The sequence below is a fragment of the Pteropus vampyrus genome, unplaced genomic scaffold (assembly GCF_000151845.1).
Source record: "Pteropus vampyrus isolate Shadow unplaced genomic scaffold, Pvam_2.0 Scaffold207, whole genome shotgun sequence".
Classification (NCBI taxonomy): domain Eukaryota; kingdom Metazoa; phylum Chordata; class Mammalia; order Chiroptera; family Pteropodidae; genus Pteropus; species Pteropus vampyrus.
Window position 1 is genome coordinate 2,391,374 of NW_011888988.1, and position 22,200 is coordinate 2,413,573.

The 22,200-nt window shown below is 42.7% G+C and overlaps 1 protein-coding gene across 2 annotated transcripts in view; it reads left to right on the forward strand.

Annotated features, from left to right (window-relative positions):
• The window catches only part of HHAT (hedgehog acyltransferase), a 243,721-nt gene that overhangs the window by 113,026 nt on the left and 108,495 nt on the right, over window positions 1-22,200 (forward strand). For both annotated transcript variants that reach the window (XR_896593.2, XM_011372461.2), the window contains one exon: window positions 19,502-19,537. Coding sequence is in view for 1 of the 2 variants with exons in the window: in XM_011372461.2 (XP_011370763.1) it covers window positions 19,502-19,537 (36 nt within the window). In the remaining variant the exon portion in view is untranslated. The remainder of the gene's footprint in view (window positions 1-19,501; window positions 19,538-22,200) is intronic.

The window sequence follows — 22,200 nt, forward strand, 5'->3', positions numbered from 1 at the left end:
AAAGAATGAAACTAGACCACTATTTTATACCATGCACAAAATCGACTCAAAATGGATTAAGGAGTTGATTGAATGTAAGACCTGAAACCATAAAATACATAGAAGAAAATACATAAGCACTAAGCTTTTGGACATCGGTCTTAGTGATGTTTTTGTGGATTTGACTCTAATGGCAAGGGTAACAAAAGCAAATGAATGGGACTGCATCAAACTAAAAAGCTTCTGCACAGCAAAGGAAATCACCACCAAAACACGGCAACCAACCAAATGAGAGAAGATATTTGCAAATGATATTTTTGATAAGGGGTTGGTATAGTATATATATGTATGTATGTATATACATATATATACATAAACTCATAACTCAATTACAAAACCCAATTAAAAAATGGGCAGAGGATCTGAATAGACATTTCTCCAAGGAAGACATACAGATGGCCAAGGCACATGAAAAGATGTTTGACATCACTAATTATTAGAGAAATGCAACTCAAAACCACAATGAGGTATAATCTCAAATCTATTAGAATGGCTGTTATCAAAAAGACAAAAAATAAGTGTTGAGAGGATGTGGAATACTAATCAACCATAGAAAAGATGAAATTTGCAACAACATGGATGGACCTTAAGGGTATTATGCTAAGTGAAATAAGTCACACAGAAAGGGACAACAACTGTACGATTTCACTTGGAATATTTTTGAAAAGTAGCAAATGAACAAACAAATAAGAAAAACTCGTAGATACAGACCACGGATTGATGGTTACCAGAGGGGACAAAGGGGAGAGGGCAACATGGATAAATGCGCTCAAATGTGTGGTAGTGGATGGAAACTAGACTTTTGGTGATGGGAACACTGTGGAGTTTTCAGATGTCAGACTGTAAGATTATACACATGAAACGTATATACTGTTATTAACCAATGCTGCATCAGTTAAAAAAAGAACTTTCCAGCACCTCCTCTGCCCCTAAGCCACTCTCACTTCACAAATGGAACTTGACCGCTTTGTTTGCAGCGTCTAAAAGAGAGCTGAACGTAAGATCACAGTACCCAGTGCCCATCTGATGATGAGCTACAGCTTGAAATTGAACTAATTGAAGCTTTAGTTTCGATAAAGCAATTTGGCATTCTGAATTATTAGTTTTGCACAGTCAAATTATTTTAAATATAGTGTGTCAGTAATTAGACAGAAGAATACTCACTTCATTGTTTCTTTCTGAATAAAAGGTATGTATGTTTCCTTACTAAGTTGTGAGTTTCCTTTTTATGGCCACGATCATGGCCCTTGAGAACCATATCATTCACCTTGACTGGGAAGGAGAAAGTGGCTAAACAGATGCTTGCATGAAGATATTTGTATCTGAAGCAGAGTGTAGAAGTAATTCATGTCACGTTGCTGCACTGCCTTAATGAATACAGAAAATACTTTAGGTAATGCATTATTAAAGTCACACGCAGCAGAGCTTCTGCGTATACAATCTGAGCGTGAACTTATTAGCATTTCAGTTTGATACCTCTTTTAGATTTAATTAGATTTCAGGCTTCAATCAGTTTATTAAATGAATTTCTCACTGCTTAAAAGGTGTAATATGTTCACGACAGTAGCTTTTCATCACTTTCTTCTTAATTCCTCATGCACCAAGCAGATCTCCACTTTTATCTTGGAGTCAAAGCCAGAGGTTATCTTGCAAAGGTACTGCGCTGTATAAATGTAGCCTCTTTTGTGCTTAGAGACGCTGGGGCCATAGGGAAGGTCGCTTTTTGTTTTTTAGTCCATATTGTCTTAGAGATTTACTACCAGTAAATTTAACGGATACACAATAATAACACTATTGTTGGCCCTTTGTCACTGTGAAGCTTTCTACTGTTATTTTGGCATGAAATCCACAAACCTCTATTTCTACTGCAATGAAGACAGCATTAAGACTATTCAAATTGTGGGTAATGCATCAGACTGTGTTAGTGATTCTCAGGATGAGCTGGAGAGCTAGTTCACAAAATGCTGTAACTCCGTGATGTTCCACCTTTGTTTAGAAGAGTAGAGAGAATGCTTCTCTGAGCCACCGGCGGATTCTAATGCCTTGTTATTACTGCCTGCCTGCATGAGCCACAGTCAGCTGTTGGACCGCTGGGCCCTGATGGCTTCATCTGTGAGATGGGGCTCCTGATAGCTTCTCATCCTAAGGCAGAGAGAGGTCTGCTTGATTTCTGACGGTTCCTTCTAGCTTTAGGTTACGTGTGTGTATGACTGTGTGAGAGGTAAGGGGAAGTGGTGTGAAAAATTAGATCAGTTTCTGATTATGTTTATCAACCATGACCCAGATAATTAATGTCTATGATACAAAGTAGAAGAAGTGATATTATCTGATATATTTTTAATTTCTAAATGAACTGGGACCTCAGATTAAAAGTCAGCTGTGGCCAGCTCAATGAAGGAAGTTTTTTTTAATATGTATAATTTATCTCCAAATGTATTTCATTTTGAAGTTCAGTTGGAAAGAGGATTAAAGTAAAATAATATTAAGTATAAATCTATTTCTATAATATAAATTTTTCTGTAGTATAGGGAGAAATCCATTTTTGCCAACAGAGCAAAAGCTATATTCAAAATGCTGTGAATTCACAATTTAGGGGAAAAAAAAATTAGTTAAGAAGCAAAGCCAGAGACAAAATGACATTGTGGCTGATTTGCAGGCTCATCTTTGATCAGAGGGCTCATTTTTTTTTTTTTTTTTTTGCAAGGCTCAGCATGGACTAGGTTAGGTAAGAGTTCTGTGAATTCAAAAACAAAAACAAAAAACCTGATTTTCCATCTGCGTGTCATTCATATAAGAAGCGATAAATTCTGTTATTGACACCAGGCCTGAGTTCCTCCAGAGGAGAGAACAGAAATGTGCTAGACCGCCATAGAATTATAGTTCTAGGGTCTGCTTTAATTGAGGACATTTCCACAGCCTTTCTTTGTGACGCTGAAGAGTACAGTTTCCCCTTAGTTAATAGAACCTTCCCTGTTTTGACTTTGTTTCATGTTTCCTCATGATTAGATTTGGATTATGCATTCTGAGTAGGAATACTATGTAGGAAATGTGTCCTTTTTAGGGTATCATGACCGGGGGAGACACTGTGTCCAAGTGTTCTCATTGATGATGTTAATTTTCATCAACCTGGAAGATTATATACTGAATACCCTTCAGTATAGTCTGATTTATCCACTGTATAGTTACATTTTTTTTTTTTTTTGCCTTGCAACTAATATGCATTTTGTACGATACACTTTGAGGCCATACAGATATCCTGTTCTTCGTCAAACTCTCCCCCTAGAACATTATGGATGTGCCTTGTCTGAGCCAGTTTTTACTATGGAGGTTTCGAACATGATGATTTTTCAACTTTGGCACTTACCATTTGGCAATTGGCATAATATTGTAAACAAGAGCCTCTTCTCTACTTGTTTATCTATTTATTATCTATATGGTTGTACCACTTTCTCTCTTTCAGTGATTTATAATTAATTTATAATTCAATTATTTTACTTAATTTTTTAGTGCTCATATTGTCCCAGTCTGAGCCAGTGGGAGCCCCATTAACCTGACTTGGACATGCTCAGATGTATTTGGGAAGGATGCCTCATATATGGAAAACTCTGCTTTGCTATCCACCCTTCTGTGGTCCCTGAAGTTTCTGTAAATAAGTTCAGGGTCATGGCTGGCCATGTGCAGAGTACTAGTAAAACGAGATTTGAGGGATCTCTCTGCTCACCTTTAAGCCCAAACTTGAACCTCAGTATCTTGCCTCATGTTGAGGCAAGCCAGGACCCACCCCGCCACATTCAGTAAAGGGCCCAGTACCCAGATGAGAGTGAGAATGAAGAACGCACCTGTGCGCTTGACTTTTTAATAAAGGAACTCTTCCCTGTAGAACTTGTGGCTCAGTCAGAGTCCCAGAATCTGGCCGCCCTGAGGCAAATCCTTCTCCCTGTGGGCTCAGGGTCAGGCTCTGTAGATTGTTCACCAGTCTGCCTCCGGTTAGAGCTGTGGCTGCATCCGTGTCTTCACAGATGCTTAAGAGTAGGGCTCATTTCACTCCTTCTTGGGTGCTCCCAGCAGGGCTGCCGTGTGGGCCTGTTCCGCCAGCAACACTTTACATTCCGGGGCCACTTGGACCATGGGATCTCAGACTGCATACCCTACACCGTCTTCTGTTCCAGGACATCTGATAAGCTTTAATATTGGGCCTCAGTTTCCATTAATGTTCTAAGAGGGAATAGAATTAGGATCTTTAAGATTCTCCTCAGCTTTAAAATTTTATAATTCTGAAAATAGAGGTAGGAATTTTATGTGCTTGAATTAGTATTCTCACATATCACCCATCAGTGCTACGAATTCTGTTCTTGTGTCAAGCAAAATAGGCAGTTTGCATAGGTTATCTCCTTTAATAATTCTTAATCCTTCCAAATGATCCCTAATGATAGCAGTATAATCAGGATGTTAATTAATGTATTGCTAGCTATAACATAGAGATGCATAGACACAAAGTAGTCTCACAATAAAGGAGATGGATGTCTGTAACAGCCTGTTAGAGGGCTCAGGGTCAGGCTCTGTAGATTGTTCCTCCTAAGATGACATTAAGTTGACGCTTACCCGTAATGAAGCCAGTCCAGTCAGTTTCTCATTTCTTCTTCACTCATTTTGAAGGATTGTTCTGAAGACGCTGAAAGAAAGAGCTATTCATGCTATTAATAATTAGAGCTTTTATCTCGAGACGGGTGCTCCTCTAAGTACTCTGAGCCTTGTGTCCTTCTCTGCTGGACAGGGTAGGACTGACGGAGCATGTGTCCATCTGAGTGGACGGTCAGGGTCCACACACAGACCTTCAGTGTGGGGAAAGAACAGTGTTTCCCATACATCACGCCAACTTCTGAGGTTGTTAATTATAGAGGATTTGCTCCACAGTGTTTACAATTCATATCTAATAATTCTTTTTCTGTAATTTGTGTCCTTAAAAAGAGGCTTCTGCAAACTCAAGAGTCAAGACCATTCAGCTCAGGAATCACTGTCATCTAAGAGCAAGCCTCTTGGTTCTCTTCTAGTTGGCTTCAGTGACAGGCAGGCAAGCGCCCCCTCCCCCATGTCATTAAATCCTGCACAGGCTGCTAGCGTAGAGGAAAGCTTGATCTGCTGATTTTACTATGGCTTTGAAAGCCTCTTCAGCTCTCTTCAACAAGGAGGAAAATATCTGCCTCTGAAGAATGTGAAAAGGAGGGATAATGAAGTCCCCAGTTCCTCACAACCCAGAGCCATATAATTATTTTAAATAGTTTCCATCAGCTATTCTTCATTCCTATGATGTGATTTTTCAGGTTTTACTTTTAAGAAGTCCAGATCTTGGTGCAGAGGGGCAGAGGGTGGGAGAAGACAGAAGAGAATGGGGGCTGCCATGCCATGCAGCTGTGTGGCTGGGAAATAGCTTGAGAGTCAGCTCAGAAGGCAAGGCAGCAGGTCTGTGGGCAGAGGGAGGGGCTCGTGACCAAGGTGAGAACAAAGGGGTTACAGAACTGTGAGGATGTGGCAAGGGAGGCTATGCCCAGACTTAGTTAATACTTAAAAAGTAGCCGGGTGGGCTTTTGGGCAGTGGGAGAGGGTAAACCCAATTATCTGCAGAGCCACACAACATCTGAGTCTTTCCCTGGACTTCGAAGAGAATGGACTTCAGGGGCGTCCAGTCAAAGGACAAGGATCCGGGAGCGTTCCAGGGGGAGGTTCGTGGCAGTCGCCACAGAGCTGTGCTTCGTTTCGATGAGACATGAGGGATGGGTAGGAATGATAGTGAACGTCTTGGAAGAGGGGTCTAGAGCTGCTGGGGAGCTCGATGGGTCAGCACAGTGGTTCATAATACAGCAGGGACACCTGTAAGAGTCACCTGGCTCTTCCTTTCTTCTGGGTGCATGCTTTCCCCCAGTATATCTGTATCATAATTTCCCTCATCTGTCTCAAGTTGTGACTCAGATGTCACCTTTAACGAGAGGCTTACCTTGACCATTCTGTTGAAAGTTGTCACCCCACTCCACCCATCCCCCTCACCCTGCTCTACTCCCCCCCCCCCCCCTCCGTCACTCTCCATCCCATAATACGCTGTATGGGCTGCTCACCTGTAATGTGTATTGTTTAATGTTTCTCCTTGTCCCTGTTGGAACGGAAGCTTCATGCTTTGTCCACTGATGCCTGTGTATAACAATGCCTGGCACTTAGTAGGTGTTCAGTTATTATTTATTCAGGGAATGAATAAAATGAATAAGAGGTAAAACATTTACAGACAGCAAAGAAGCCAAAATGGAGTCCTGGAGGAATCCCATTATTGAGAGAAAAAGTAAATTTTCCATATTGGAAGCAATGTTTTCCTTAATGTTATAATAAATTCTGTCAATTGAAAAATCCTAGGTAATGGGTTTTCTATCAGTACTTGTCCATTCAAGATTCAGTCTCTTTGATAAAAAAGTCATTATTTTGATATTATTCATTTCTGGTGCAACTGCATTTGAATATGATGTAGGTTATATCTTTAAAACATGATGGTTTTGCAAAAGGTTTCGTTATTATTGTTAAATAGTGTTTCTGTCGGGCCCAAAGAGCGAAGAGCGGGAAGTGGGGAGATTAGCCAAGCAGAGGGAAGAAGATGGAAGAGGAGGAGGAGGTAAACCCAGAGCCAGAGCTAAACTGGGACCCTGGTGGAGGAGTAACAGAAGCGTCAGTCTGAGGCCCTGCCAGTCTGACTGCATAATTGCTCTGCATAATTAAATACGTAAATATTGAGTAAATACCAATTAAAGCCTTCTTGACAGAGAAGCAGGCCTGATTTGAGGATCTTATTTTGTGCTCTTTGACTGGTGGTTGTAGTTGTCTCCATATCATTGTTCTGTGTGCTTTCAGCCTCTGCCAGGTGTTCGGTCAGTTCCTTTCCACTAGGGCCTCTTTTTGTTATTCTTTTCCTCCTTCATAGCCGCTGGCGTTCAGTGTCGTCTCGGAGACTGTGGACTCCCATGTTGTGATTTCTGACTGGGAGCTGGTAAAGCTGAGGTGGTAGGTCAGGCTGCCTACCTGCTGATTATCTGGAAAGTTCGAGAAAACCGCCCATGATCATGTTGACCAGCGCACATGCACCATGCAGATCTATGCCTTGAGTTAAAGAGGGGCTCAGCATAGAGTTACGGGTGCCCATCTCATGTCACTTCCAGGTCTTTGTCCCCATTGGTCTAGAGTGCCACTCCTTTCAAATCAGCTGAGTGAGCTTATCTGTAGGAGGTGTGGTCCTTAAAGATTTCTCCATGTCCTAACATAGAGCTTCTACTAACCACAGAGATACAGAAAGAAGCAAACAATCTTATGAGCCCATTTTAATAAGAACAGTAACTCCACGGAAGTTCACGATGTGTCCAAAACACACAGTTTTGAGATCCGTAACCAGTACCAGGGCTTTTGAATTAGGTTTGACATCTGAGCTTTGCTGCCTGTCATCTGACAAAAGGAGCTGGACTCCAGGCTCATAGGCTACTAAGCCTTTAAGTTACACTGGGCTTGAATGGACCAAGTAATGTTTTAGAAGAGGGGAGGAAAAGAGACTTAAATCAGGGGAAACTTCGGCTTTTAGCAGTTTGTGAAGAAAGGGGAAGCATCTCTGAGCATCTCAGAGACATTTCAGTCAGCAGCAGGTACTCTGCCTAAGTAATAATCACACGTTTAAATGAGTGGAGACATATCTCTACTGATTTTCTTGGATGGTTCCATTTGGAATTGAGATGCTCTTTAGACTTGGTTCCCAGGGGAATTCTGTAGCGGGGAGCCCCTGTGGACCCAAAAACTGAGGCTCAAATACCAAACCTAAGCATCTTCGTGTACATCTAAGAGATGATTTTCTGGCTGAATCATATACCTAAGAGAACTTTCCAGGTTTGACATCCCTGTGTGTCTGTCCTCAGGCAAAACTTCTTAATGAGATTATTGGTCAAAACTAATGTTCTCACAAAGGGAATGATACAGGGGACCCACTGACCTGCTGGTTGCATTATACTAGAAATTTAAATTGATGTCTATGGCATCTAACCTGGGTGTCATGTCTTAATTTTTGTCAAGGGTAAACTCAGTAATAGGGAAAGATTGTGGAGACTTTATCTACTAAGAAAAATATTTCATAATAGAGATTTTTACTTTTAATTTAGAAAAATACTTAAAATATGAAATCACAAAACCAATTTTTTTCATACCAAGACAAAACCAACACATCACGAAGAGCACCAAATAACAACAAACAAAGCAACAACAAAAACAACTCAGTCAATATGTGTTTAAGCTTCTTCATTATGGAGCCATCTTACATAATATGCCCAAAGACACCATTTTTATGAGGTTAAAAAAAAAATCCTCGATTGGAAGTAGGAATAAATGGGATTGGGGCAGTGGTTTCTTTATGTGCTTTTAAGTCCTCTGTGACCTCAGTCCATGCTGGTTCAAGGTTGGTTCAACGCCCCCCCCCAACGCCCCGTGATCTCAACAGGACAGTCCCCATCTCTCAGAAATGGCCTCCCCACCTCACTCTTGTCCCCAACTCCGTTTCTTCACTGAAGCCAGGTAGGATCCTTCTAGAAGGCAAATCTCTGTCTAGTGATTCCTACGCTTAAACTGTTGAATGGCTCCCTGGTGCCCTTAGCTTAAACACTGCAAACTCCTGTGATGGATAAGCATGTTTGGAGAGGCAGTCTGAGGGCAGTGCTTACTGTCCCAGGCTCTGAGCTACGTTTCCTGGTGTAGGATGTCAAACCCTTAGGGGAGTTATTTACCTCTCTGAAACCGTAAGGGTTTGACATCCTCTGGAATGTCATCACACACGCACTTGTCTATATACTTCCTCTACATTTACCAACTACATCCTTTGTCTAACTCTTTTTCAGCCTTCAAAGCTCAGCTCAGGTCAAGTCTCCTTTACTCTAATTTGCTGATTTGTATCCAAGCCTACCTGGATATCTCTTTCTCTCTATCTTGTAGGCTCCCACTGCTCCAGCTCTCCCTTCTATCCTGCTGTTTATCACATAATGGTAATGACCTGTTTACTTTTAGATCTTTCCTCACCCCCTGATTACCTTCCTGAAAGAGAGATTTTTAACTGGGTTGTTTCTGTATACTCACTGCCTATTATTGTGTGCTTATAAATGCTGGATGCATGGATGCATGGATGCATGGATGTATGGATGCATGGATGGATGGATGGATGGATGCATGGATGTATGGATGCATGGATGGATGGATGGATGGATGGATGGATGGATGGATGGAGGTGGATGGATGCATGCATGGATGGTTGGATGGGTGGATGTTACCAAAAAAATCTTATTTAGTGACAGGAAACTTCCCAAGGCAGCACATTTGGTAATAATCACAATCGCACTAAATCTACCTGAAAATACAATCACTCCATCGTGTTTTCTGATCCATTACTTGTCCACATGAAACTTTTCTTGTTCCTTGTGTTATCCTTTCAAATAGTATGCTTCAGATTCCCCCCTTATCCTGGCTGGTACCCTCTTAACATTCTCCTCTTCGTTAATCTCTCTTTAAAGTTGGCACTTGAATTGAGAGTGACCCTCCAGGTGTGGGGTCTAGTGAACACAAAAATACATTATTTAGTAGAATTTTTGTAATTCTACTAAAATGGACAAATGCTAGCGTTTTTTTGTTTTTGTTTTTGTTTTTTGTCTCACAACACTGTTGGTTTGTTGAGCTCACTGTTAGCCGAAAATACCCAAATCTTAACATAGCACCTTGCCTCCGTCCTGTGTATGCAGGTCATTGTGGGCTGTAGTAAGTACTTTGGCTGCTTTTGGCTGGAAATGGAGAGTCACTGTAGGGTTTAAGTAGAAGAGTGATGTGTTTTGGGTTTTTGAAGGATAATCTGACTGCTATGTTGAGAAAGTTCTTTAGGAGAGCAACGGGAGCTCATTAGAAGCCTGCCGAAGTACAGGTGGTAAGAAGTCATCAGATGCTGGATATATTTCTGAAAGTAGAGCTAACAGGGTTTGCTGATGGATTGGATGTGGGCATTAGAGATTCAAGGGTGACAGCAGGGTTTATGGCCTCAGCATCTGGAAGGGTGGAGTTGCCATCAATTGAGACGGGGAAGGTTATGGGAGGAGGAGATACAAGGGGATGATCAAGAGTTTAGTTTTGGATGTGCTCAGTCTGAAATTTCTTTTAGATATGCATGTTTAAAAATTAGGGAGATATATGGGTCTGGTATATAGGAGAGAGGTCTGAGTTGGAAATATCAATTTGGGAGTTTTTAGCATATAGATAGCATTTGAAACCTTGAGACGGGGTGGTGAGACTACCAAGGGAATGAGCATATAGAGAAGAGATGAGGACCAAGGACTAATGAGCCCTGGCTCTCCCATTTATAAATGTATACATATATGTATATATGGGATTCCAGGTACTTGGTATATTATTAATGTCTATTGAATCACTCAGGTTATGACCTACTGGTAGGTCATAATTATTTATGGGTTACAGACAGCATTTTGAAAAATGGAGATTAGAAAATATCACTATGCATTGTACAGAGTAAAGATAAGGTTTCTTGAAACTTTTTGTTCCATCTATATACCTATATAAGTTATCTATTCCTGTGTAACAAATTACCCTCGAATTTACCAGTTTAAAACAACAAGCAGTTATTATTCCTGGGGGCCAGAGGCTTCCTAGATGAACGGCTCAACTCAGGCGGAAGACAAGCCATTGGCCAGGGCTGTAGTCTTCAGGAGGCTTGACTAGTCTAGAGAATCCGCATCCGAGCTCACACTTGTGACTGTTGACAGGAATCTCAGCTCCTGGTCTTGTGGGTCTTTCTTTAGGGTTACTCATGACATAATAGCTGGTTCCTACCAGAGCACACAGCCTGAGGTGGGGGAGAGAGAAAGACGAGAGAAGAGGAAGGGAGAGAGAGAGAGAATGAGAGAGAGAGAGAGAGAGAGAACCAGAGAGCATCCCCAAGACAGAAGCCACCGTCTCTTTTATAGCCAACTCTCAAAAGTGAGACATCACTCCAGCTATGATTCTCTTCACTGCTGTTAGTCACACAGACCAATCCTGGTGGGATGGGGCCTACACAAGGGTGTGAATGCCAGGAGGTGGGGAACACTGAGGGCCATCTTGAAGACTGATTACCGCAACCTCTCCCTATGTTTGTAAATACTGGGCTGAGGTATCACATATACTTCTTAATGCGGTCATATTAAAAAATATTTAAGAAACACTGCCCTAACACTGTGCACCATTGGGCAGAGGTGTGCTTTAGTTGGCAGAAGCCCATTTAAGAACCCCTATCATTGAAACTCTTTTTATGCCCATAGTTAATTACAAGTGACTTTCAGATAATGAATATGAACATCAGTGATTTTTGCAAAGAAACAATTCAGCTGAAGTCTATATGGGCTAGGTGGGACTGTTAGTTCCTGAATAAAGCGAGTCTGTATGAATGTCCTTTCATAGTCCTACTGTCTGATTCTCTGTAGTTTGTATCTTTTACCCATCTGATCATCTGCCAAATATATCTGCTGTTTATGGGTTCTCACTTCAAATCTGTGGTCATATATTATGCACAACTGTGTGCTTGGTTTCAGGTTTCTTATAAAATTTAATACGTGGGCTTGTGACAGTACTTATACTTTTTACCTTTCTTTATGCTTGCTTTATTGGCTTGTGAGTGTGGTCTGGGTAATGAGCTTGTAGGAAATTCTACCTGTAAATGAATGGGGTATAATTAAACTTCTATGTTTTGTGAAGAGGGGTTATTATGTACATAAAAGTGTGCCCTACTTAAAGGAATCTTATAGGATAATTAAAGATATGGCTTTTGATATAATTTGGTATACCCTGCTGTGCAAAACAAATCTGTTTTAGCTCTCCTAGCTGATTTCTTTTTGTTTTTGTTTTTGTTAGAATAAGTGACTGAAAGAGAACAAATTATTTTTGAAGTGCTAATGGACTCTACGCAGGCTAGAAGTCTCGAGTTAAACAGTTAAGAGGCCAGTCAAAAACACAACACGAAATAAAAACATATGGCCACTGGCTTTTAACTTAAAACTGTGGGAGTTTCAGAATGGAATAGTTTCTTGGGATAAAGTGAGTGCTACCAATTAATTGGAAAGCAACTGTTTTACAAGAAGTCTCCTGGTTTGGTGTTGACTGTGTTTCAAAATGCTTATAGAGCTTGTCAGCCCTGCAGCCACAGGTCTTTTCTGGATTGTTAGATCTGATTTTGTGACTAACTGCTACATGGGGGGGACTGGAGCACTGTTATGTCCAATGGGCTCCCCAGGGATCGAAGCTCTTTTTTGTTCTCAAAGTTCTGTCCCCAGTAGCATGCTGGATGCTGAGCTTACTGTAATCTTTTATTTATGTATCTGTCATCTCTCTAAGCTGTAAACTCTAGCAAGCAGAGACTGTTCCCTGCACCTGACAGTTTCTGGCCCAAGGTTGGGGCTCAATACATGTTTGTTGAGGAGAGGAAGAAATTAGATTCTTTATTCTCTTGAATAGGTTTATATTCAGAAGAACAGGTTTGCGGTGCAATAGGTATATGATGCTGTTTTTTTTTTCTCAGTGTTTCTATTAAATGTAGTAAATTTTAATTTTCCTAGGAATCTGTGGACTTTAAAATGTTGGAGACTATTTGCAACCATAATTCCTATTTAATTCTCGAAGGAAGATCTCTTTTTCCTTTGAGGCCAGTTTCATTTTTGGTAACATCCAATGGGAGAGGGACTTAATTTTTATAACACAGATGCGGACCGCTGACAGTTTGAGTGAATAGGTTGAGGGCTGCTAAGCTAGAGAACTTTGGAGGCCTCTTTAGGTTCCTGCCTGTACGCATCCCCATCGACCAGGCGGCATCAGCAGTCAGTTGTGTGAAATGACTTCCTCTTTGTCCAGAACAATGCTGTCTCAACAAAGGGTCTCAAATGAAGTTGCCATGGTCTTGTCCCACTGACCTGGCCTTGGTGTTAATTATGTGAAAAACAAAAGCAAATGTTTGAGTGGTGGTTTATGAAAAGCCAAGAGCTTTTGTGTGTATTAGGTCTCTGCCTTGCAGTCTCTTGAATTTTCCCTGCACCCTCTGCTGTGCTGATCAGCTTTGTGTAGCTTTCCAGTCCTGGTGAGACCGTCTGTGTCACGCTGCTTTAAGCCTCCAGCCATGCACCATGGTCCAGCCCTGCAGAACTCCATCCTCACCTGTGTCTCTCTGGTTTCTGTTCCCCGTTCCCTACACCTGTGCCTGCTGGATTGCGATGTGGGTATTTCACTCATTGACAAAATGTTACCGTATAACTTCCTTTGTTTTTTTCTTCTGAATTTCAATAAAGAGAATTTTATAGAAATTTATAGAAGGATTCACTCGAATTAGCTGGAGCTATCTAGATGAGAGAGATGCCCAAGGAGAGACTAAGACATTTTTCTGATAATAGTGAGTGTGGGAGAGGTTACAAAGACTTGAGGCTTTCCTTGGTTGTCTGAAAACTCTGGAACTCTGCTTGTATCTTGGACAGTCAAGTAGAGAATAAATATCAAAGGAGCATTTCTTTTATCTTTAAATCAAGGATCCTATATATAATTGATATGAAAATAAAACTGAGGAGGCAAAGGATATAATTTGGTGAGAATGACAGTAATATTGAATTTATTAAGTATCATTTTTAGATATAATGACCATTTTATTTGAATTCCAGCTGTGGTAAAGAATTTTTTGTTTTCCTATAACAAGAAGCAAAAGCCTGTGTGTCTCACCCCGCTTAAACACACTTGAGTCTTATTTCTGCCTTTCAAACCAGTTGGCCTTGGATTACTGACAGCGACAGAACCAAATGTTCATCTCTTTCAAGGGGTGAAACGAGATCACCGAAATGATCGTGCGGTGGCAGTTTTTCAAGCCATAATAAACAGCTTCGTCAAACACGTATCATGAATAATTGCTCATTGTAAAGTTGTATCCACAAGGGAAGTGCTGTGGGATGGAATGAGATTTTAATAAAATGACTGATCATAAATACGTATGTACAGAGAAGACATTATTACATTATTCAGCTTTTAAGATTGTGTTAACATTTGCTTTATGTTAAATTCTCACGACCTGGTGGCATTTTGAGGGTATTGACTTGTTTCATTGCCCAGTTCCCAGTCTTCAACCTTTTGGGGCGTGACCTACTTTATAGTGGTTCCTGAAGCACTGGATGTCTTGGCCCAGTTTACTTCATAAGTGGAAGCTGAGGCCCACGTCTCTGAGGAGGGAATAAAAGGCAGAAGTCGGATATTCTTGTTCCCTGTTTGGAGATAATTCAGTAGGTGGGTTGTCAGTGGCATCCTGGGTGGAAAGATCTGCAGGGCCTTATAAGTAGTTCCATTAGGGTTGTGGATTTCTCTCCTTTATCTTGTTGCTTCTGGTTGCCTTCCGGAGCCAGTTCCCCTGTATCTCAGTAATGCTTTAGATCCACCCCAGGTGATGTTCTGTGGAGGTCATTGCCTGCTGGCTTCTAGTGGGAGGAGCCTAAGTTCTATCCACTTTTCTCTCAGCTGAGGACTTTGCCTCATTCTCTGTTAAAACTCATCCCTCTGCTGCTTGCATCTGCACCCATCTTCTGTGCCCATCACCTGTCACAGTGGAAAATTCCCCCCAGATAAACAGGAAACAACCTCATTTGTCTCATCCTTCTGCAGTTACTACCTTTGCTCCTTCTTTTCAGAACCAAACTCGTCCTAAGGGTTACTTATGTCCACTGTCTGCTTCCCATCCCTCCCATTTGCTCTTTTACTTGGCTATAGGCTCGCGCCCACATCTCCCACACACAGAGACACCAACTAACAAACCGCCAAGGAACCCCAAGGTGGCAAAAAAGGCCAACAAAACGTTTCAAAAGAAAAAAAGAAAAACAAGGGCAAAACAAACCATACCTCACACAACGCACAAAATTCAAATAGATTACAGACTTAAATGTAAGAGCTAAACATTAATGCAGTTTGAGGAAGGGCCTTCGGGAACTTAATAACATCTAAAGAGGAGAGAAAAATAATCTGGAACATTCGTAGAATGTTTATGAAGCACTTGTAGACATCACGTTTGTTCCTTTTTGAACTGTAGGTATAATGATACCTACATGCCACAGTTAAGAAAAACGAGGCATGGAGGGATGATTTTTTTTTTTTTTTTGGCCAAAGGTCAAATAAGTGAGAGAGCAGGGGCTCAGACCTTGAATTTCTGTTTCCACATCCAGTGAGCTGTGGTGTCCTCTGTAGTTCAGGAGAGCTCTTCGCCCCTGAGCCAGTCCTACCTGGCACTGGTACTCTCCTTTTCTTTCTCCGACACGGTGAGATGTCCATCCAGATCTGCAGACTTTGAGGCTGTTTTCCCAGAATTTGCTCTCCAGTGATCTGATGGCAGACAATTGTCCGATGCAGTGAAGATCATGCCTTTGTGAAAGCCCAACACTATTTTTCACCATGTTTGCTCAGAATTTGTCCTCCTAGGGCTATAATTCTCATTTTCTACTTTCCCATCAGACTTTGGTATTTCCCCGAATGCAGTCTGGCTGCTAACGGGTGTCTTCCTGACCCGAGTTCACTTTCACTTTTCCCTGTTTCCTGAGCATCTCTTTTTCTTCCTGACTGCCAGCAGGCTCTGAATCTCGAATGGACGTACAGGTTGGATCCAGCATGACCGGACTGTGGAAGGAACTTATGAAAGTGAGGGGATGGCATCTCGCTGACTATACTCACGCGACTTTTACGGGTGGAGATGGAGATGGCATGACATGGTGGCAGTTATTATGTGATGTTATCGGGAAGCCTGTTCCAAGCATTGTATCCGGGGCAATCTCAGAAGATAAAGGTGTTGACTGGGACTGGGAGGAGGGCAGTGCTGTGACACTTTGAATAAAAAACCGGGGTCTGGGGGACCCGGACTGTCAGCCTTAGCTCCGCCACTAGTTGTATAGTTATATTTCAAAGTATTTCATCTTCATTATCCTCTGTTTCCTAACTTTTTAGGTAAGGAGGTTAGAGCAGATACACTTTAAGGTCTATACCACTCTCTAGCGTTAACTTAGGTAGCCCAGCCACACTAACGAGGGCTTCTTGAGTCTAGGTATAAACTTTATTCTCACAGTGATTTGATTTGGTTTTTACTTCCAACTCTTTAAGTCAGTTTTCAAACTTCCCAGGCAGGAATCGGAGAGCTAAAGTTTGGCAGCCCGCTAACGGGATAAACAGTCTGGAGATGAAAAAGCGTGAGGATCGTAAGTTGAAGTAGAGGTGAGGACTGAGATCTGAATCTGGTACTTCAGATGAATACCGCCCTGCATGTGTCAGCTAAGCGGGTGTGACAACCGTTGTTCAGAAACTTACCTCACTGGCTGTATGAGGCACATGCACCTTCTGGCTACAGTTCACTGCCTTTTAAATTCCTAGCTCCCAAACAGCCAAGATCAGCCTGGGAGGAAGGACCAGGACCCTGGGAGGCAGGACCAGGACCCTGGGAGGAAGGACCAGGACCCTGGGAGGCAGGCATCCCGGCAGAGCAGAACAAGCGCCGGAACCAACTGTGGGTTCTGGTCTGAGTTCTACCGTGCACGGGCCTGAGCCCACCCCTGTCAAAGCAGGGACCAAATTCGAGGATATACAGGTCTCTGCTCGGTGAATAAACATGCATCAGGCACAAGGAGCCTCATTTTGATGCACTGTGAGGCTCTAACGAGAATTGCAGTCATAATAGTAATAAATAAACGATCAGGGCTGCAACGGAAGCATTAGCCCAGGCACGGTCCCCTAATTTGCTGATGGTTTTCAGACAAGAACGGCTGCTGTGGGAGTAAGAATTCACACTTAGTGAAGCTTCCTGCAAGTGACTAGCACAGGGAGTCAGAAGCCTGGGGCTAGACGGAAACTTTAAGGCTATCCATTCCAGTTTTCTATCTGAGGGTTCGATTTCCTCTAAACAGCCGTTTAACCCAGGCTTGAACCCATCCCATGGTGGAAAATTCACTGCCTTGTTAGGGCATTACAACTTGTTAGAAGGTTCCGTTTTATACTGAGCTGAAAACTACCTCCCATTGCTGCTGTCAGTTGATGCTCAGACAACAAAAACTTTGATATCACCTACACGCATAAAAGATTTCCTAGTTTTAATTTCTGGAAGGAACCAAGAATGACATGCACAGGATCACTGTTTCTTATGTCTCCGCATGAGGAAATCTGGCTTACTGTGGGCTGGTAGCCATGAGAGATTATTTTCTTAAAAAGATGATAAGAATAATTGATAGATACAGTTTGATAGATTCTTATTTCAGAAGAGAAGCCCCATTTCTATCTGTGGGTATTTATTTTGTGTATTTACATAAAATAGCTGATGTAATAATTAACTACTTTTGAGCGTCTCTGCAGTGTACTCTGTAAGTTCCAGAACAGACAGAGGCACTGACGCCTTATTACAGCACATCATTCACACGTCAATCCGCTTAGCAGATGTTCCTTGGGAATCTGCTTGGCGGCTGGCTCTTGCCTTCACGGAGTGTGCAATCTGTGAAGAGAGAGAATGTTTGATATTGCTCACACCGTATTGAAATTATTGTCGACTTGGCCATCTCTATGCTAGGAGTTATATGCCGTTCTTTACCCACCTCCACTACCTGGCACAGTGTAGGCCACAGTATATATTTGTTAAATGAATCAGCGGCTGAATACATGAAGGAAATAGGCACAGACTGTGACATTTGGTACTCTGAGCTAGATCCTGACTCAGCAATTTACTAGCTAAGTGGCTGGGGAAAAGGACATGCGGCCTTATTAAATCGGGACCTATTTTGCAGAGTTGGTTTTGAGGACTTAAAGAGATAAGGCACAGAGTGCCCAGCACAGTGCCTGTTATACAATTCTAAAAAAAAAAAAAAAAAAGACTTATTTCATTTCTACTCTAACTTCCTAAGGAGTCTTTTCCATCTGTGTAGGAAAACTAATGAGAACATACTTCTAGATGTCATTGGTTCGCTCATGTTTTGAAATTAAAGACACCGAACCCCAGAAGAGGGCCAGCCCTGAACCCTTGGAAAGAGCCTAAATGAGCTTGACCATGGCAGAGATGAAAAAGTTCTAGAGGTAGATGGGAGTGATGGTCGCACAAAAGTCTGACTGTACTTAATGCCACAGAACTGAACCCTTAAAAATGGTAAATTTTATGTTTGGCTTTGTTTCTCTTTCGTCACCTACCCCATGTCCGTGATCTGTAATCAGATGGTTAAGTACATGATAGAACCTTGTCATTTAAAGATACCCCAGAAGGAATCTTGGTTTAATGTTAGTGTGTGCCTGCATGTGTCAGGTGGCAGAGGTGCGGGATGCTCATGGGGCAGGGTAGGGGTGGGGCTGGAAGTTAGGAAGAGCCAGGGCCTGAGCAGTCAGGCCCCACTCCGGGATGAATTTCTGTGTCCGTTGCTCATTGCCTTGTACGGACAGAATCAGCTCAGGCTTTACTCAGTCAGATTGCTAACCTGGGAGGCCAGGCTGGTGAGAGGGACACAACAGCCACCATCTAGGTGATCTAGGTGTTAGAAGTAGCAGTACAGCCTGGTGGACAGCAGTGCCATGATTCTGGTCACCCAGTCTTTTTACTCAGACCTAAAGGGAGAGAAGGGCACGTCTAAGTGGCTGGAGGTTCAGGGGGAACAGGAGACACCAGGGCAGCGAGTGCCCTTCGTACGTACTAAGCCAGTGTGGTGTCAGGGGAGGCTGTGGCTGCAAGGGCTCCCCACTGCCCAGGGCTTGCGGGGTGCCTGGCATGAGGCTCCAGCTCACGGGCGGGTGCAGGGAGCCGCTCTGCTCCCTTCCCTGCGAGGGCAGAGACCCTGACAGGGCCATGGCTGCTCTCTCGCTGAAAAGTGCAAGGACTTTGGCTGGGAGGAGCGGGGAAACCAGTGCTGAGCCTCCCCCGCCCCTTTTCTTCTCCTAGGCCAGCGTGGTTTTATGCTGTAAAAACATATTTCGTTTACTTTGGAGACAGCTAGTGTTATAAAAGGACTCGCCTACTGGAAAAATGGATGGAAGGTACCTGGGAAGGCCAGCCTTAGCGCCCCTATTTCGAGAGAGAGCTTAGACTTGTCGAAACACTTTTATCCTCATAAAGCTGTGGTTCTGCACCAGAGGCACCTGGAAGTCTTGTTCAGGCTCATCACTTGGCCCATCCTCGGAATTTCTGAATCAGGATGTGAGAGGCAAGGCCTGGGAATTTGCATTTCCAGAAGGTTCCCAGGTAATGCTGCCCTGGCCGCTCCAGGGGCCATACTTTGAGAACGACTGTCACAGAATAGTCCATTTATTCACCACGTTCTGAATGCATATTATGTATTTTTTGTCAAGTCCGCCATTCCATAAGTATCTTCTATTGATAATGTTTGTCTCTCTCTCCTTTGAACAGGTATTTTGATGTTGGACTGCATGATTTCTTAATCAGGTAAGCCAGTCATTTTTATTTTTGAGATCATCTAATAGCATATGTCTATTAGGGAAGACTGAGTTGAAAATAAAATCTTTGTTTAATATCCTGATAAATAATGGTAGTTGTATATGTGTTAAGAAAACACCACTAGCACTGTGGGTTTTTTTTTTGTGCCTCCCAGAATCACACCAGATTATCCTTCTAAAACAGTCAAAGGAAATTATGTTTAAAGGAGTTTATACCTGAAACGATAGCTAACCAAGAGCTTGGACAAGCTGTATTCCAAGGGCTGGACATCTGGAAAGACCAGTAGAGAAGAGTGCCAGCTTCCATTCACATAGGAAACCAATTCGCTTAACCAATTTTCCCTCTATTGAATTTAAGCTTTGTAAACTGAATCTATTGGTTGTTTTATAGTCATAAAGATACAGCCTGTTCATAATTGAAAGAGAATACAGATGGCAGTTTATATCCTAATTTATTATAGGTGATTTTTACCAGAGTTGGCTTATGGGGCATATTAATTCCAAGTAGCTATTAAATCAAACAGGTTAAATGGAAATATACCAGAATATTAACAATATTGGTAAGAGTATACATGATATTTTTTCTGCTGTCAACTTTGTTGTATTTTCTAGATTTTATATTAAATGTCTGTTATTTTAACAGTGGTGAAAAATTATCTTTAAAATGCCTGTCAGAAATATATGTGGGAAGCAGTAATTGTTGTTGAAGGACCATAAGCCGAAGATTACAAGGAAACCAGAAATCATGAGGAGCGATGTGCATTCTGCAAACGTGTGGCTCTAAATGTGAATTAATTCTGACTAAGGGTCTGCTAGTGAACACTCGGTAAATCACACGTGATTTCTGGGGCAGGTGGTTCAGCTCTCCACGTGCACGACCATCTCCCTGTGGGTAAGATGCTCTTGAGGGGAAACAGGCATAATCGGCATCACCTTTACCCGAGACCAACAGCATTTGCTCTATGCTGGATGACATGTGGTAGTCTATGAAGGGTCGTACATACCTTGTCCTTCCTCCAGGGCCTCATCCAGGCTGTGCAAATCTCCTTGGCCTACCCCAGACCCGAGGACTATGGATCGTTCTGGCTTTCTCCAGGATGCCAGACATAGATGGTAGTGTATACACCGCCACTCTAGACACATCAAGGGTTAATGCATTCCAGCAGGAGGGATGAAGGACCAGCAGTCAGGGAAAGGCAGGCCTGAGAATTCTATATCTGCCGTGATCAGGAAGAGCTGTCTGTGTATACTTCAGGGAGTTGTTTGGATTTTTGAGTTAATGGTTTCGGTACCTTGGACTACTGCAGTGCTGTTGTTCACGTCATTCCCTGACGTAGATGCAAGTTTGTACTTTTAAAATTTTTCTCTAGTAACGTTCTAAGGGCAGGGAATATGTCTTAATCACCTTTCTGTGATTCAGTTGTATAGAATTAACCTTCGACAAACATCAAACATCTGTGGTAGGAGTGAACGAATGAGTGAATGAAATGAGGCAAAAAGGACAAGGAGGGTGAGAATGAAGAAGAAGCTGTTCAGTTATTTATTCAATAAATAATTATTAAGCCTCCCATGTGCTACTTACTTTGATATATCTGGGAATAGCATCACGTTTGATTTAATGCCTTCCCTGAGCTTATCACTTGCCAGGCTTGTGGCGAGTGACTTGAAGTGGGGGGAGGGGTGGTCTGTCTCCAGGACTCCTCCTCCTTTTCCTTCTTCTGGGTTCCAGCTGTGCCTCCTGTGCTGCTCAGGGAGGAGGGAGAGGGACTGGTTAAGTGCCTCTACTGTAACCAGTGCTAGGATCCCCTTGCCCTTTTGCGTGGGTGCTGGTAAGATGTTCTAACTCGTGACCTTAATCCGTGTTCTGTGAATCAAACAGAAGTGGAGGAGCGAGCATCTTTCCGCCTGGCCATCTCTCGGCGGTCTTCCCCTTCCCTACCGCGGTGGGCACAGGGCAAATGATATGTCCCTTGCTTATCCAGTTGGAGAACGAGAGGTCAGTCTTCCCTTTTTTGCAGCCATGCCCGGTCTCCGTGGCAAGGTCTCTTCATCACCCCTCAAGTGACAGCAGTCCCTGAGCCAAGAGCTCCTTCCTGTCTCATCCGCCCAGCTTACAAATAGAGCGGGAGTGGGGGATGTGGTTCCGGGGAGCAGTCAGTCCCTGTCTCAGTAATTCCAGGTTGGGGTGGGGTATCACCTCTTCACTTAAGCTCCCAGTTAGGGAGGTCAAGCCTGATGGGGACTGAGCACTCTTTATCTTCGGGTGCCTGAGGGGAGCTGTTTCATTAGAATGATGCCCCCGTGGCTGGGTTGAAGAGAGTGGGGGTGCATGAGATGGGAGGTGAGAGGAAAGCACAACAACTCTTTGAAGAAGTTAAGCTAGGAAGGGGTGGAAAGAAAGACCGGGCAGCTGGTGGAGAGGGAGGTTTGAGTGGGGATTTTTTTCCTTTTTAATTGGAGAAACTCTTGTTATTTAGCCATCAGCAGGTCTTAAGTGCCCTTCAGACTTAGAGAAAGTGGTTTCAGTTGGCTGGTGAGAGGCGGAATGTGATGGCCAGGGGAATGAGGAAGCAGAGGCAGTGAGCGTGGCCTCGTAACCCCAGAGAGCGACGACATGGTCCTGTAAATCTGTTGCTAGAGAAAACTGTAGAG